Genomic DNA, 14562 nt, shown 5'->3' on the forward strand with positions numbered 1-14562 from the left:
TTCGGTGTCACATGGTCTTTTAGAAATAAAATAAAATAATAAAAATCTTACTAAGCCTAAATTTTGAACGGTAGTGTATGTGTAGGTTATTATTATATATTTTCAGACATTCATTTTATGTTTTATTCCACTGACTGTGTGAGCATAGCCTTAATATTTAATAAAGCTAGACTGAAGTAAAAAAATGAGCGATTATTGGAGCTGTGAGTGAGCAAATGTTAACAGAATTTTTTTTTTCTTTCCCTCTCTCAGGATCCTGTCCCGAAGGCTGTGTCCCCCTCTAAAGGCCCAGCCGCTGGAGGAACCGTCATCACCATCACGGGAGAAAACCTAGACACGGCTAGCATTGATGACATCAGCATCACAGTGGACAGAGAGCCGTGTAAAGTGTGAGTAATGAGGAGAAATAAAGCAGATTTGATTTATCTTAGACCATTTCTGATCATGTCTTTGTTTTCAAACATGCAGGTTGACATTTGGCCAGGAGATCACCTGCATGACAGGCCCATATAAAGGACAGAAGATTCCTTCAGATAGGCTGCTCGTTAATGTAAAGTACGGCAAGGACACATTCAGAGAAGTCAGCGGGTTCGAATACTCAGCCAATCCCAAAGTTACAGATTACACCCCACGGGCCAGCTTTGTTTGGTAAGTCCGTTTTTAAGCCTTGCTCACATATACAATCTCACTATTGGGCATTTAAAATTTTGAATGCCATTGCGTTGAAAATCTGATCACAATTCAGATGTCAACATGTATTTCAAGGTTCAGGGGTGAAAATATATGGCTGTGTACACAAGTGTTACATGTCTGTGTGTATGTTTGTGTGTTTTCAGCGGAGGCCGTAAGATCGTAGTGATGGGATCTGGATTTGATCAGGTGCAGAGTGCCACCATGCGAGTGCTGCCCTCTTCTGACGAGTTCAATCATAAGTCTACCAATGTAGAGGTGCGTGTAATGTTTTTAATCATAATTTTTGGGCCCATCTGTGGAAAAGTCAATGGTCTCTTACAATAAGCAAGGCTGGGATTTGAAGTAAAGACTCTCATTCTGTTTCCTTAAAGGGATAGTCCACCTAAAAATGAAAAAATCTAATTTTAGAAGTCTTTGTTTAAAGGACTTTTAGAAGTCCTCTATGCCATACAAACTTGCTAGATGCAGTATTGTTATTGTTAATTAAAAAAAAATATATATAAAGAATAATATTTGTTAACTGAAATAAATCTAAAATAAAACACATGTAAAATATAAAAGAATATATATATAAATAAAAGATGAAAAACTTTAAAGCTTGGCAACCATCTAAAATAAAATAAGTTTAAGTACTAAAATTCCTAAAAGTAAAACTGACATAAAAATAAAGCTAAATAGACATTTAAAAAAAATGACAAGCATATAACAAAACTTCTACAAATTAAGTGTAAAGTTGAAATATAAAAACAAAAGATCATTAAAAAATTAATAACTACTCTTATAGTTTAAAATTAATACTAAAATAACACTGACTTGATGTTATTTGTCCATAGAACTCAAAAAGCAAACTCATGTTTTCTAGTTTGTAGTGACCACAGGCTCCATAATGGATTTTAAAAAAGCACCATAAATGTAGCCAAAACAAATTGTGCTCAAGAGTCTTTTGAAACTATACAATAACTTTGAGAAGGTTACAATGCAAGTTATTATTTATTGAAAGCTTTTTTACTCTGTGTCGCTTGTGCTTTCATTTTAAATCTTCAGGTTTCCTTATTTTTGTTCTGTCAGATGTTATTGATTTGGCTCTTAAGAAATGTCAGCATTTAATTTTTATGTGATTTCTTTTTTTGATCAAATGTCTGGCTATCATAAGCCATTGCTCAGTTTCGAGCTGAGGAGTTTCCTCTCTCTCTCGCTCTCTCTTCTGTCTGCATCTACCTAATATTTCCTTTCCTCCATCTCCCTTCTCTTAGTGTTAATAAGCAACATTCATCACGCAGCTGACATCCTGCTGTCTTGTTTCTTTTTTAGTGCTCAGACGTTTGGAAAATATGTTTTATGGCAGAGAAAAACGGACTTGTTTTCTTTCCTACAGTTTGTCCAAAAAGTTAGCTACAAGAACGAGACCGTACTGGAGTTCCTCTCTCCCGTTGTGAACAAGACGTACATAACCCAGTCCTTAAGAACGATCATCCAGCTGGACAACTTGGTGGAGAACTTGACAGAGTTTGTTTACCATCAAGACCCCTCGTTCATTTCTTTGACCGATAAAGCCATCACGGAAAACACTTTCATCAACGTTAATGCAAGTATTTTTTGTTAACGACAGATTTTGGAAGCTGCTTAGAAAAATATGCCTTAAATGGACTTTGGTTTCAGTAACTGCTTCATTGCTTTTATGTGATGCAGGGTAAAGGTTTTTCTAAAGCCATGACTGCCAAAGAAGCCCAGGCGTTTGTAGGTGATGTGTTATGCCCAGTGACAATCCTGGAGGACGATAAGCTGTTCCTCATGGCCCCCTCCAGCCCTCCTAAATCCACCTCCAGACGCCATCGCAGAGACACCAGCTCAGAGGCTATGGAGCTAACGGTTAGAGATTTCTTTGCACACGCTTTAATCAGTTATTCTCACCGATTTTACCCTGCGTTCAATGTTTCTTGTCTTTTTCAGATCATATTCGGCAAAGGAGAGTGGAATGTCGGCTCTGTTCGCTTTGAGAGGAAATACGAGGTTCCTCTTTACATCATCATTCCTGCTGTCCTCATTCCCATGGTCCTCTTCATTGCAGTGTCGATCTATTGCTACAGGTAACAAACCTCGGAGTGCACCAGACTGTAATAATGTGAACTTAATAACTTTGATTTCAAAGCTGTGGTCTAGTGAGTAGCGCATCAGAGAAATTGCTCAAATTTTTTTTTTTTCCCCAATATGGTCTGATTCCCTCCACTTCTATCTATCATTTCCTGTCCTCTCTCTCTAAAATCAATAAAAAAGATAGACTGATGACTACGTGACTAGTAAATTAAATAAAAAATGATCACAAACTCAAATTCAGTCTGATTGTCAACAGCAAATAAACCTATTATCTAGATTTCCTGTCCTCTTTAAAAGAGGCATTGTATTTAATTCAATTAATAATCTATAATAAGCAGTAAATTAAATTAAGCAGATCAAATATATAAATAATAATCAAACCATAAATTAAAATTCACAAATGTAGAACTACAAATAAACTTGAGATCTGAATTTCCCGTCTTCCTCTCTACTTTCAATAAAAAAATTAAATAATTAGCAGTAAATTAGATTTAAGAATATTAAAAATAATGTTTGTGTTTGTATGTGTGCAGGAGGAAAAGCCAGCAGGCAGAACGAGAGTATGAGAAAATCAAAAATCAGCTTGCGAATTTAGAGGAGAGCGTCCGTGATCGCTGTAAAAAAGAGTTCACAGGTGAGTTATTCCTGCTTCTCAAATAGTTTACCATCTTCTTCAAAAATTGAATGAGGCTTTGTCATGATGGGATGAACATAAACTATTGATTACAGGCCATTTTCTGGTATTTTTATTTGTTTGTTGCTGGTCACTTCAGGAAATATTTGCTTTCTAAATAACCTGTTAGAAGAACGAGGATGATGTATATCTCCACTATGTCTGTACTTTTTGTTTCTGCACTGGTAGCTCCTGACACCAAGACAAATTCCTTGTGTGTGTAAACACACTTGGCAATAAAGCTTTTTCTGATTCTGAGTTTTGTTATTCTGAAAGCTTCAGCTTATATATTACACTTTACTCTCTGTGTTTCTCAGATCTTATGATAGAGATGGAGGACCACACTAGTGATGTGAATGAAGCTCGAATCCCATTCCTGGACTACAAGAACTACACCAACCGTGTTTTCTTCCTGCCCTCCGAAGATGGAGCCAACGATGTCATGATCACTGGCAAGCTAGACATCCCAGAATCTCGCAGAGCCATCGTAGACCAGGCACTCAACCAATTCTCCAATCTCCTGAACAGCAAAACCTTTCTCATCAATGTGAGATCCTTAACATCATTTCCCAGTCTCTAGCTGGATGAGTTTGCTCTGTTGGCATGTCTGCATACTACTCGATTTGATGTGTAAGCTGACTTATGTACTTATGTCTTTGTGATTTAGTTCATTCGTACCCTGGAGGGCAGGCAAGAGTTCAATGCCAGGAATAAGGTTTACTTTGCTTCCTTGTTGACGGTGGCGCTCCATGGAAAGCTGGAGTACTACACAGACATCATGAGAACCCTCCTGCTGGAGCTGATGGAGGAATACATCCACAGCAAGAACCCTAAACTCATGCTCCGCAGGTCAGAACAAATTCACATAATTCACTATTATTGTTGCTCATAGTTGGCTTTAAAGGGGACATCAGAAACCCTTTTTCCACAAGTTGGTACGATTCTTTTGGGTCTTCATGAAATGTCTGCAAAATACTTCCTCAATGGTCGTGTAAAACAAAAACCTTTTTATCTTTTTAAAAAACAGCTCTGTTCACAGCGACCCATTTCGGTTCATGTCTCTTTAAACGATAATGAGCTACTGCTCACTCCACCCCTCTCTTCTGTTTTTTGTGTATTTGGTGGCGCATTACCATCAAAAACAAAACTAAACCACTGCGTCCGCAGTGCCTCTCATGTCGGGAGTAAGTGAATGTTTACTTTTACATCCAACAACAAAACACCTGTGTTGCTTACGAGAGATTGTTGTCGCTACAGCTGCTTGAGCCCGAAGAAAATGGCAGACAGCATAGCCATAGACTGTAAAAAAAAACATGGACGTAGTGTCCGTGATGTCACCCGTAGGTTTCTGAAGAGCATATATGAAGCCCAAAGTAGGCAGAGTCGGCCGTCGCCATCTTGGCAAGCTTGCCACCACGTGTCACTCCCGGATAATCGAAAATGGGCAAAGAGGCGGGACGTGGGCGGAGCTTGTTGCTGAACCCATGCCTGCCTAGCTCGCCAGTGATGACAGCAGCGGCAATCCACCTGTCACTCAACTGGCCACGCTCTTAATTATGCAGAACTTGAAGGCTCAATATAATTTAAACGGATGAGTTATACAAAAATTCACACCCCTCACAGTTGTCATGAAGGGCAAAGTTAGCTATGTAGACCAAAACCACTTTTTGTACCAGGCTGTAAACATATTTTTTTCTGCTGTAAAGTATTAGGTTAGATTAGGTTAGGTTATCTATGGGATTGACTCCCTTTTGGAGCCTCTAGCGGCCAGTCGATGAATTGCAGTTTAAGTCACTTCCATGTTGGTTTGAAGTGAGAGACCAGGAGGTTGCCGCTTGCATATAACTAGCTGAGGGTGAAAATATGCTAATAGCAGTTGTGGGCAGGGCCTGAGCAGTATGACATCATATTGTTCAGAAAATCTAAATGGCTTGGTAATTGAGACCGTTAAGGTTTATTTGAAATTAAAAAAAAGTAACTGCATGGAGTGAATGGATTTTTATCATTGAAGGGTGGTTGTCTACACACTGCTAAGATACATTTATATGCAAACGCCATGTGAAAGTGAATTTTGCATCCAGTGTCCCCCTTTAATATTTCCATGCAGTCATACTTAAAAAATTTCTCAGCAGTTGATAGAAAAGATTAATAATTCCTGGACTTTGGACCAAAATATTACATACTTGGCCCTTTTGATTTATGCTAGTAAACAACCACACTAAACACCCTTGAAACAGCATGGCTATTGCTAGTAGATAGTTCCTGATTCTATGTAATTCTGATTCACAAGCTCTTAATTCATTTTGATTCCTGTTTGGTCTGATTTAGGTATATTTTAGTTCATTCTCATGTCCGTTTTGCTTATGTATGCTTACATAGAAAGAAATGTTCTCTAATGCTCATGTTGTAAATTATACAGGGCAGTGTTTCAGACTGGCAACATGTCTTTTAGAACCATTCATTAAACAGAACCGCTCATAAGAGTCAGTTGTTTCTGAATTGTACACTATCATGTTGTGTTGTGTTTTTGCATGCGGTCCTCGATGAGTCCATAGAAAGTTTTGTGGTTTAGTGCCACCACTGAAAATAGACATTGAGAAAAGATTTGTTTGGATGTCAAGCATCAATGTCAGCATCGTTCAAATGAAGATTGAATTGTATGTTTTTGCATCCGGTGATGGAGGAGTCCATAGAAAGTTTTGTGGTTTAGTGCCGCCACTGAAATTAGACATTGAGAGATGATATTTTTTGGGATTTCAAGCATCAGTGTCAGGATCGCAAGATTGCAATTTATCAGGATGCAAGACAATAGTTAGTTAAACCCATTTATTAAGATATTGCCTGTACTGACAAATGATATTATCGGCCTGCGTTTCCTGTTTAGGTCTGAGACTGTTGTAGAGAGGATGTTGTGTAACTGGATGTCCATATGTCTCTACCAGTTCCTAAAGGTGAGCAATTATGCTATGAATAGAATTGCAAAAAAAAAATTCCAGCTCTGAAGTCTGACTAATGTGTTTTTCACAGGATTCAGCCGGGGAGCCGCTCTATAAGCTCTTTAAGGCCATTAAACACCAGGTGGAAAAAGGTCCAGTTGATGCCAAGATGAAGAAAGCCAAGTACACTCTGAACGATACCGGACTTCTGGGAGATGATGTTGAGTACTCAGTTTTGGTGAGTACTAGACATATTTTAGCAGCTGGACTTGTTTTTGAAGTGTGTGGCATGTCTGTTCACTCCTTATATGTCTTTACAAAGATGGTTTCCTTGCAAAAATGGTTGGTAAGGGACCCGTTAAAGAGAAAGCTTGTTTATACAGAATAGGTCTCGCTGTAAGAAGACTGTGTTTGTGTGTTCCATCATTGCTCCATAACACCATTTCATTGGCTAGCAGTGAGTCTGTAATCTCATTCATGAGCCTAACACTGCTCCTCAGGGACTGAATAGCCATTACCCACTGGAGGAAACCACTCGGTGGAAAACGATTCACGAGATCTCGGAAAACAAATAAACGCACTCTTATTTTGTTAGCGGATTTCCCATGCAACCAATATTTACACCTAAGTAATTGACTTGTAATTGGTGATTCTCAGTCTGATTGATTGTTTATTTGATGTGGTGATCTTTGTACAGTTGACGGTATCAGTAGACTAAAGCCTGTTTGAACTCTCTAGACCCTACAGGTGTTGGTTCATGGCGAGGGTCCCGACGTGACCCCTGTCAAAGTCCTGAACTGCGACACCATCTCCCAAGTGAAGGAGAAGATCATCGAGCAGGTGTACAGGAATCTGCCACACTCCCAGAGACCCACGGTGGACAGCGTCGCACTCGGTGAGACTTGGAATGAATTATCATACCACCCGGCATGTAAAAGCTTCCAACTTTATGAATGTAACGCGCATAAATATCTCTCTTTATTAACAATGCGCTGCATTTAAAAGCACTGGAGGAAGACTCGCTTCTGAACAGATAGCGGTTTGATTAATGGCGGGATCTTGTGCATGTCGGTCTGCACTCCTGCAGTTCTTAATGAGTTGTTCTTCTAAATTTGCTGAATTGTTAAAGCCGATGTCTCGCATCATCCATCAGACAGATGAATCTGGTTAAAAGAAGGAGTGTAGAGAGAAACCAGCCAGGGATTTTCTTCTTCTCAGGTTGTCAAGTGTAATACGTGCCAAGTTTGTTGTTTTGTTTTGTTTTCTTGGACTGTGTTGTAAGACATACTTCCTTTTCTTGCCACAGAGTGGCGCCCTGGCTCTACAGGACAGATCCTGTCTGATCTGGATTTGACATCTCAGAAAGAGGGAAGGTGGAAACGAATTAACACACTGGCCCATTACAATGTGAGTGTTTGCATAATCACACAAGAATACACACATAAACACTCAGTGTATTGAAAACATATAGCATTTTATGTTTCTCACTGATCAATGTTTTCTTGAAGAGCATATTTCACTGTGCTATTATTACTGTCAGTTAATTCAAGTTATTTGATTTTGATTACAACTTATAGTTAATGCATTTATTTCATCACAAGGATTTATTTCTTTGTTAGTTTATAGTGGCTGGTACTCTGTGCTTAATTTTCATAGTTTTATTTTGTTAATTTGTACTCTGTGCTTAATTTGACAAGTAGACTTGGCTTTCAGAGTCAATTCATTATTTAGAAAGAAGAAATTCATATAAACAATGCAAAGTTAAGTATAATTTACACCATTTTGAGTTATATGCAAGCCAATTCACCTTGGGTTTTCATCTTGTCTTTAGTGTTACTGATAAGCCTGTCAGTTTTTATGAATATTTTACTTTATTTGTTCCCACAGTATCTAAAACATATTTTATTTTATTCCATCACAGATTTTTATTTATATTTTTTTGTATTGTATTTTGTTTTATTCAATCACTAGCTTTAGTTTAGTTTAATTTTGGGGAGGTACACAAATAAATGTAGATTTTTTTTAATTTATTTTTAATGAGAAAATTCTCTCTGCTTGTATGTAGATAATTTTGTGTTATGTCATATTATTTCTTGTTGAATTAAAATGAATATCTTCTGTGTTATATTTTTTTGTTTGTGTGTGTTAGGTGAGAGATGGTGCCACCCTGGTCTTGTCCCGAGTTCTGCACACCCAGCAGTCTTTTGACCAGAACCAAGACAACCATGAAGAAAGTTAGTGACTTACAATTATACTGACGTTTTAAACTATTCATCCAATTGTATTTTAATGGCAGCAGTGCATTGCTTCTTATTGATCCCCCTTAATAGTCTAAACATTTTGACAGTCCCTTAATGATGGCAAAACACAGAATGACTGAAATCTGCTGGCACACTAAATGAACAGTAAACTAGAACTGAACCCAAACTAATGGGCTGCCCAAGTATATCTAAAATAACTGTTCTCCAAACAGGAAGCGCAATCAGTCCTTCAAATGTGTTTGTTTTGTGATGAACAGGAAATGCTTTGCTGGAGGACGATAAAGTATTTCACCTGGTGAGACCGGCAGACGAGCTGGATGAAGTGAAATCAAAGAGAGGAAGTATGAAAGACAAGGCCACGACGAAAGCCATCACTGAGATTTACCTGACCAGACTTCTCTCTATGAAGGTGGGTTAGACTGCACATTTGATTGTACATTTACCTGTTTGTCTTCATTCACAAGTAGAAATGAATTTAATAAGTTATGTACTTGTGTTACAGGGAACGCTGCAGCAGTTTGTGGATGATTTCTTCCGCGGTGTGTTGTGTTCTGGGACTGTGGTTCCTCCTGCAGTCAAGTATTTCTTTGACTTCCTGGACGAACAAGCACAGAAACATGACAACGTTGATGATGAGACCATCCACATATGGAAGACCAACAGGTATGAAACACTTAACGCTTCTGAAAAACATTTGTTTAAAGGGACAGTACACTAAGAAAATTCAATTTTTATGAAGAACGTGTCAGCTGTTTTTTTTTTTTTTATGTAGTATGAAGAGTATGAAACAACATTGGACCCATATTATATTATGTTATATTATATTATATTATTATAATGTACATTTAAAAAATATATATATTATTGTATTATAAATATTTTATTTACATTTTTAATATAATAATTAACTGTAAATTCATCTTTTTGGCTGTCATTGAATGGGAAAAACGCAAATACTTTTTTAAGCAAATACGTTTCTTAAAATTAATTTGCTGCTGCCTATATTCTATTCTTTTCTATTCTGAAGTTTAATAGCAAAAAAAATAATAAAAATTGTGTTGTATATTATTATATACAATAAATATTATTATTGTTATTATAAGTAGATACATGTAAATATATTATTAGTAATAATAATAATAACTAATTGTAAACTTACATTATATTATGAAGATTAATGACAAATAATCAGTGCAGCCTAAAATTTTGATTCAGCATTATCTGAATGAATTCAATTGTGTTGTTACATCAGTTAATAAAGCTGTGTTGTGCATGTATGCATCTATAGAGTAGGATGCCAGTATTATTTAGTAAAATGTGTGCACAGCAGGAGGTCGTTGTTTAAAGTGACAGGCATAATTTCTGCGACTAAAGCCAGCTTTCTGCTTCATGCATCCTCTCAAGCGCAGCTGTGCACATGCACAGACATGACAGCCATCCGTCTTTACTTGTCTTTCATTATCAATTATGCTACTGAATATTATGCTGGTTGGAGCCATGAGCTCTCGCGATTAAAAAATCAACTTTCATTTTGAATGAACTGAATTAAAGCACAGTTTTCATATCTTTTGGTAGATATTATAATAGGCCTACAATAAGTATCTATTTATAACTAGGTACTTATAACTAACATGTATAACTAACCACAACTTTACAGTTCTCACAACAATAATAATAAATCGTCCTGTGCAGCAGAGATTTGAAAACTCTTAAGGGAAATGCTCCAAACTCTTTTTAATTTAGCAGATTAAATTATGCAGGCTTTGTTGAGCCCTGATAAAATATTCACAGTGTCTTGTTTGATGAGCAGAGAGATTGACAGGTGAAGTCTGCATCAGCATGCTTGAAGTGCGCACTTCTCTTTCGCATCTCCACTCTTATCCGCTGCCATCAGTGGCCCATTAAATTACCCCTCTTGTTATTGTTTTGCAGAAGAACCGTGAGTGCTGGGTAAGTCACGAAAAATGGTTTGATTTGTTTTCAAGGGTTTGTTCTGAGTCAATGTCGGCGGGACTCTGGTATTGACTCTGTATGGATCGCTCACGGCTTCTTTATGTTAAGGGCCGCCGGGACGTTGTTATATTAAAATCTTACTCCAAACTCGGAAAAATGATTTTCTGTGATTGCATGAGGAGATGCTGATACAGGCATTAGATCAAAGGATTAAAGACATCTCTGGAGGAATGAAGATAAAGCTATTACATTCCTTTAAAGAAAAAACAATGCCTTCGTTAAAATAAAATAACATTTCTATTCTGTAGAGGGTTTTTTGTGGCTGCCTTTAAGCTAAATTGATTGGTACTTTGTGCTTAATTTAACAGATAGACTTTAGATATAAACAGTTTTACCTTGGGTTTTCATTTCGCCTTTAGTGTTACTGACAAATTTGGGCAGTTTTTATATTGATATTTTATCTCCATTTGTGCCCTGAGTATCATAAAATAATGTAATTTGAAGAAATTAGTGACAGACTGTCCTTCGAACTATTTAGATTTATTTAAACTATATATGATATTCTACATATTATTTGTATTTTTTGCAGTCCTTTATTTTACTTTATTTTGGATTTCCACTTATAAATGTTGATATTAACAGTCCTTTTTTAAATAAATAAACCTCTCTGCTTGTCAACTGTTTTGTGCTTTTATTTTGTTTTCTTTTTTTGTTTACTTTTTTTGTTTTGTTTTGTCCTTGCAAGTCACTTAATAAGAATGCATCTGCAAATAAATAAATATCCGTGGTTCTGTGTGTTTGTTTCTTCAGTCTGCCTCTCCGTTTCTGGGTAAACATTTTGAAAAACCCTCATTTCATCTTTGATGTTCATGTGACTGAAGTGGTGGACGCCTCTCTGTCCGTCATCGCCCAGACCTTCATGGATGCCTGCACCAAGTCTGAGCACAAACTTACCCGGGTGAGCAGCAAGAGTTGAAGATGTAGTTTATCAATGCTATCATTTCATCTTGACTTTGTCTCATGTTTCCTCTCTTGATCTCATCTTCACAGGAGTCCCCCAGCAACAAACTGCTTTATGCAAAGGAAATCTCCACTTACAAGAAGATGGTTGATGAGTAGGTTTCAGTTCTGTTCATCAGTTTGTATGCGTGTAATCACAATTGAAAAAAACAAAACACTGATGTTCTCTGTGCTCTTCAGTTATTACAAAGGCATCCGTCAGATGGTTCCAGTCAGTGACCAAGACATGAACACACACCTTGCAGAAGTTTCACGCGTATGTATTATTTTTTTATTTTTCATGTAATTTGTATTTTATTTGGTTTTTATTTGTATATTTTGTATTTTCATTTTGTAATTTTTCTTTTTTTTTTGTTCATTTCTCTTTTTGTTTTTAATGTATTTTGTATTTGTTTTATTATAAATTTAGTCATGTCTAGTATTTTGCCATTTTTATTTTCTCATTTTATATTTTTTGTTATGTTTAGTTAGTTTATTTCTATTTTATTTTTATTTCAGTAGTTTTTATTTTATTTTATGTAATTTGTATTTTTTTTTTTTTCATTTTTTGTTATATTGTTTATTGCATTGTATTTTATTTAGTTTCATGCATGTTTTTGTACACAGCAAACTTAACTCTTTATCTTTCTCCAGTCTCATACAGATAAATTGAATACCCAGGTTGCATTGCACCAGCTTTACCAGTATGCCAGCAAGTACTACGATGGGGTATGTGTGTTGAACGACAGTCATTTCCACGGTGCACTTTTTTTTCTTGAGATCAACAAATGACAGGTACAAATTTCTGTCTCTTGCCATGCCATCCACAGATCATCTCATCGCTGGAGGAAGACCCTGCCGCCCAGAGCAAACAGCTGACCCTCAGACTGCAGCAGATCGCCGCCGCGTTGGAGAATAAAGTGACCGATCTTTAGCGCCCAGGAGCCCAGACTCACGAAAGGAGACGGAAGTGCCACTAAATCCAAGACAGGGCTCAATTTAATGGGCTCAAAAATACGAACAGCTCTTCTGGAGGACTCTGGTTGATGGAGCCTCCGAGTCGAGTGAAAGATGAAGCGAGGAGGAACACAGACTAATTGCAGACCCTTCCTCTCCACATGGCTTTCAGCTTCGCTTTTGATTCAGAGGGACCAATAGAATATACTCTGACCTGAGGGGAACCTCACAAACGTCGAGAAGGAGGAAAACTCACTATGGTACTTCTCAGATCAGTGACAATGAAAACCCAGCATTTATTTTTGTGTTCTGCTATGCCAATAATCAGATGTTTAGTATATTCTTCCTGTGTAGATGAATTAAAATAGTGTTATATGTAAATATATTTTTACACTCAAGGCTGCAAGAGGTAATCGATTATTGTTTCCGTGGAAGCCCACTATTTTGTTTTCCTGTGTATTTTAAGTGCCACTCTCATTCCTGTGCAGTGATGATGTCACATCCTGTGGGTTCTTTGACGCCATTGGCTCACGGTTCAGTTTGTGGTACCACTATCGGTTTGTGTAGGTGTTTGTGATGCTGACGTCCGAGCCAATGCTTCTTTTGTCCCTCCCAAGTATTTTTAGTGTATTTTATTTGTGATTGTGTACAGAAATGTCCTCAAGTCAGATTCGAATTTAGCCACAGCGCAAAAGAACAGGCCATAATTGTCGAGCGCATTTGATCCATGACACACAGACACTCAGAACAAAGGCCACAGAAGCTTTTATCTCCCTTTGCTTTGGTGTCTGATCCAGCAGTTGCGTTTTTATGTTTTGTACCATCTTTGCTTTTATATATGTGCACTTGCCTTATTTTATGACAGTTATGATTTTGTATTTTAAATCAACAATACTTGATTTGCATTGCTGGTTGCCTTTCTTAAGAAATATTTAACATGCACATATGGTAGAGAATTTCCTTGAATGTGATAATGAAATACAAACGATCGTGACTTTGCCTTAACAGCAATAGTATGGACTGAGAGCGACTCGTATACCAATTAAATCATGAAATCATAGTTTTCATTTAGTTTATTGGTACTAAATTTTTTTTTTTTTTTAAACAGTTTTTTTTATTTAGAGCTTACCAAAGTTTAAATAAATTGTTCACAGCTGTTCGCAACCATCTTAAGCTTCTGTTGTTTTATGTGTATCAAATTATCTAGTGTAATTTAATTAATAAAAAAGATATAATGTAAGGCAGCTGATGGTAAACAGAATTTTTTGTAAATGGTATGCTTTTCCTACCTGTATGTTCTGACTTGAATGTGCCAAACACTTCTCACGCTTGATGACAAAAGGGTAATGAGGATGACAAACTTTACTAGTGTGACTCGTGCTGCCTTTGGTAGGCAAAGTTGCACTGCAGCCAATCAGAGGCTGGCACCGCCCATTCTGAGCATGATGAACACAGCAGGAAATGCCTTTGAACTGTAAATATAGCCCAACTGCCAAGATTTAATATTCTTCTCTCCTTTTTCTTGCTCTTCCTGCCAGTTCTTCTGTGTTGTCTAGCTATGACCGTGTAATTGGCTTATTGTAAAGCTTCTTGTTTGCCTTTCTTTACCAGGTAGTGCCTTACAAATATGAGTAATAATGATCAATTGTGTGGTGATTGTGTCTGCATTAAAATTGCAATAGGGACCTTAGTTATGTTTTTGTGACAATTTTTTGCTGCTGCTTTAAATGCTGGCCTGTTATATAATGTTAAACACTGATCATTTCTAATATGTGACCCTGGAGCACAAAACCAGTCTTAAATTGCTGGGGTATATTTGTAGCAATAGCCAAAAATAAATTTTATGGGTCAAAAAAAAATTATTTTTATTTTATGCCAAAAATCATTATGAACATTAAATAAAGATCATGTTCCATGAAGATATTTTGTAAATTTCCTACTGTAAATATATCAAAACTTCATTTTTGATTAGTAATATGCATTGCTAAGAACTTCA

The 14562-nt window shown here is 36.8% G+C and overlaps 1 protein-coding gene across 1 annotated transcript in view; it reads left to right on the forward strand.

Annotated features, from left to right (window-relative positions):
• The window catches only part of LOC306858711 (plexin-B2-like), a 105461-nt gene extending 91204 nt beyond the window's left edge, over positions 1–14257 (forward strand). Inside the window, exons 17-37 of the mRNA XM_079399378.1 lie at positions 253–389; positions 469–648; positions 837–948; positions 2069–2278; positions 2383–2562; positions 2644–2780; positions 3321–3421; positions 3778–4007; positions 4128–4309; positions 6345–6411; positions 6488–6634; positions 7135–7291; positions 7703–7803; positions 8546–8630; positions 8915–9066; positions 9160–9320; positions 11421–11568; positions 11661–11725; positions 11811–11886; positions 12264–12338; positions 12440–14257. Of these exons, the coding sequence (XP_079255504.1) occupies positions 253–389; positions 469–648; positions 837–948; positions 2069–2278; positions 2383–2562; positions 2644–2780; positions 3321–3421; positions 3778–4007; positions 4128–4309; positions 6345–6411; positions 6488–6634; positions 7135–7291; positions 7703–7803; positions 8546–8630; positions 8915–9066; positions 9160–9320; positions 11421–11568; positions 11661–11725; positions 11811–11886; positions 12264–12338; positions 12440–12544 (2808 nt within the window). The 3' untranslated portion in view covers positions 12545–14257. The remainder of the gene's footprint in view (positions 1–252; positions 390–468; positions 649–836; positions 949–2068; positions 2279–2382; positions 2563–2643; positions 2781–3320; positions 3422–3777; positions 4008–4127; positions 4310–6344; positions 6412–6487; positions 6635–7134; positions 7292–7702; positions 7804–8545; positions 8631–8914; positions 9067–9159; positions 9321–11420; positions 11569–11660; positions 11726–11810; positions 11887–12263; positions 12339–12439) is intronic.
• The last annotated feature ends 305 nt before the right edge of the window (positions 14258–14562 follow it).

Source organism: Barbus barbus (genome assembly GCF_936440315.1).
Source record: "Barbus barbus genome assembly, chromosome: 39".
NCBI lineage: Eukaryota > Metazoa > Chordata > Actinopteri > Cypriniformes > Cyprinidae > Barbus > Barbus barbus.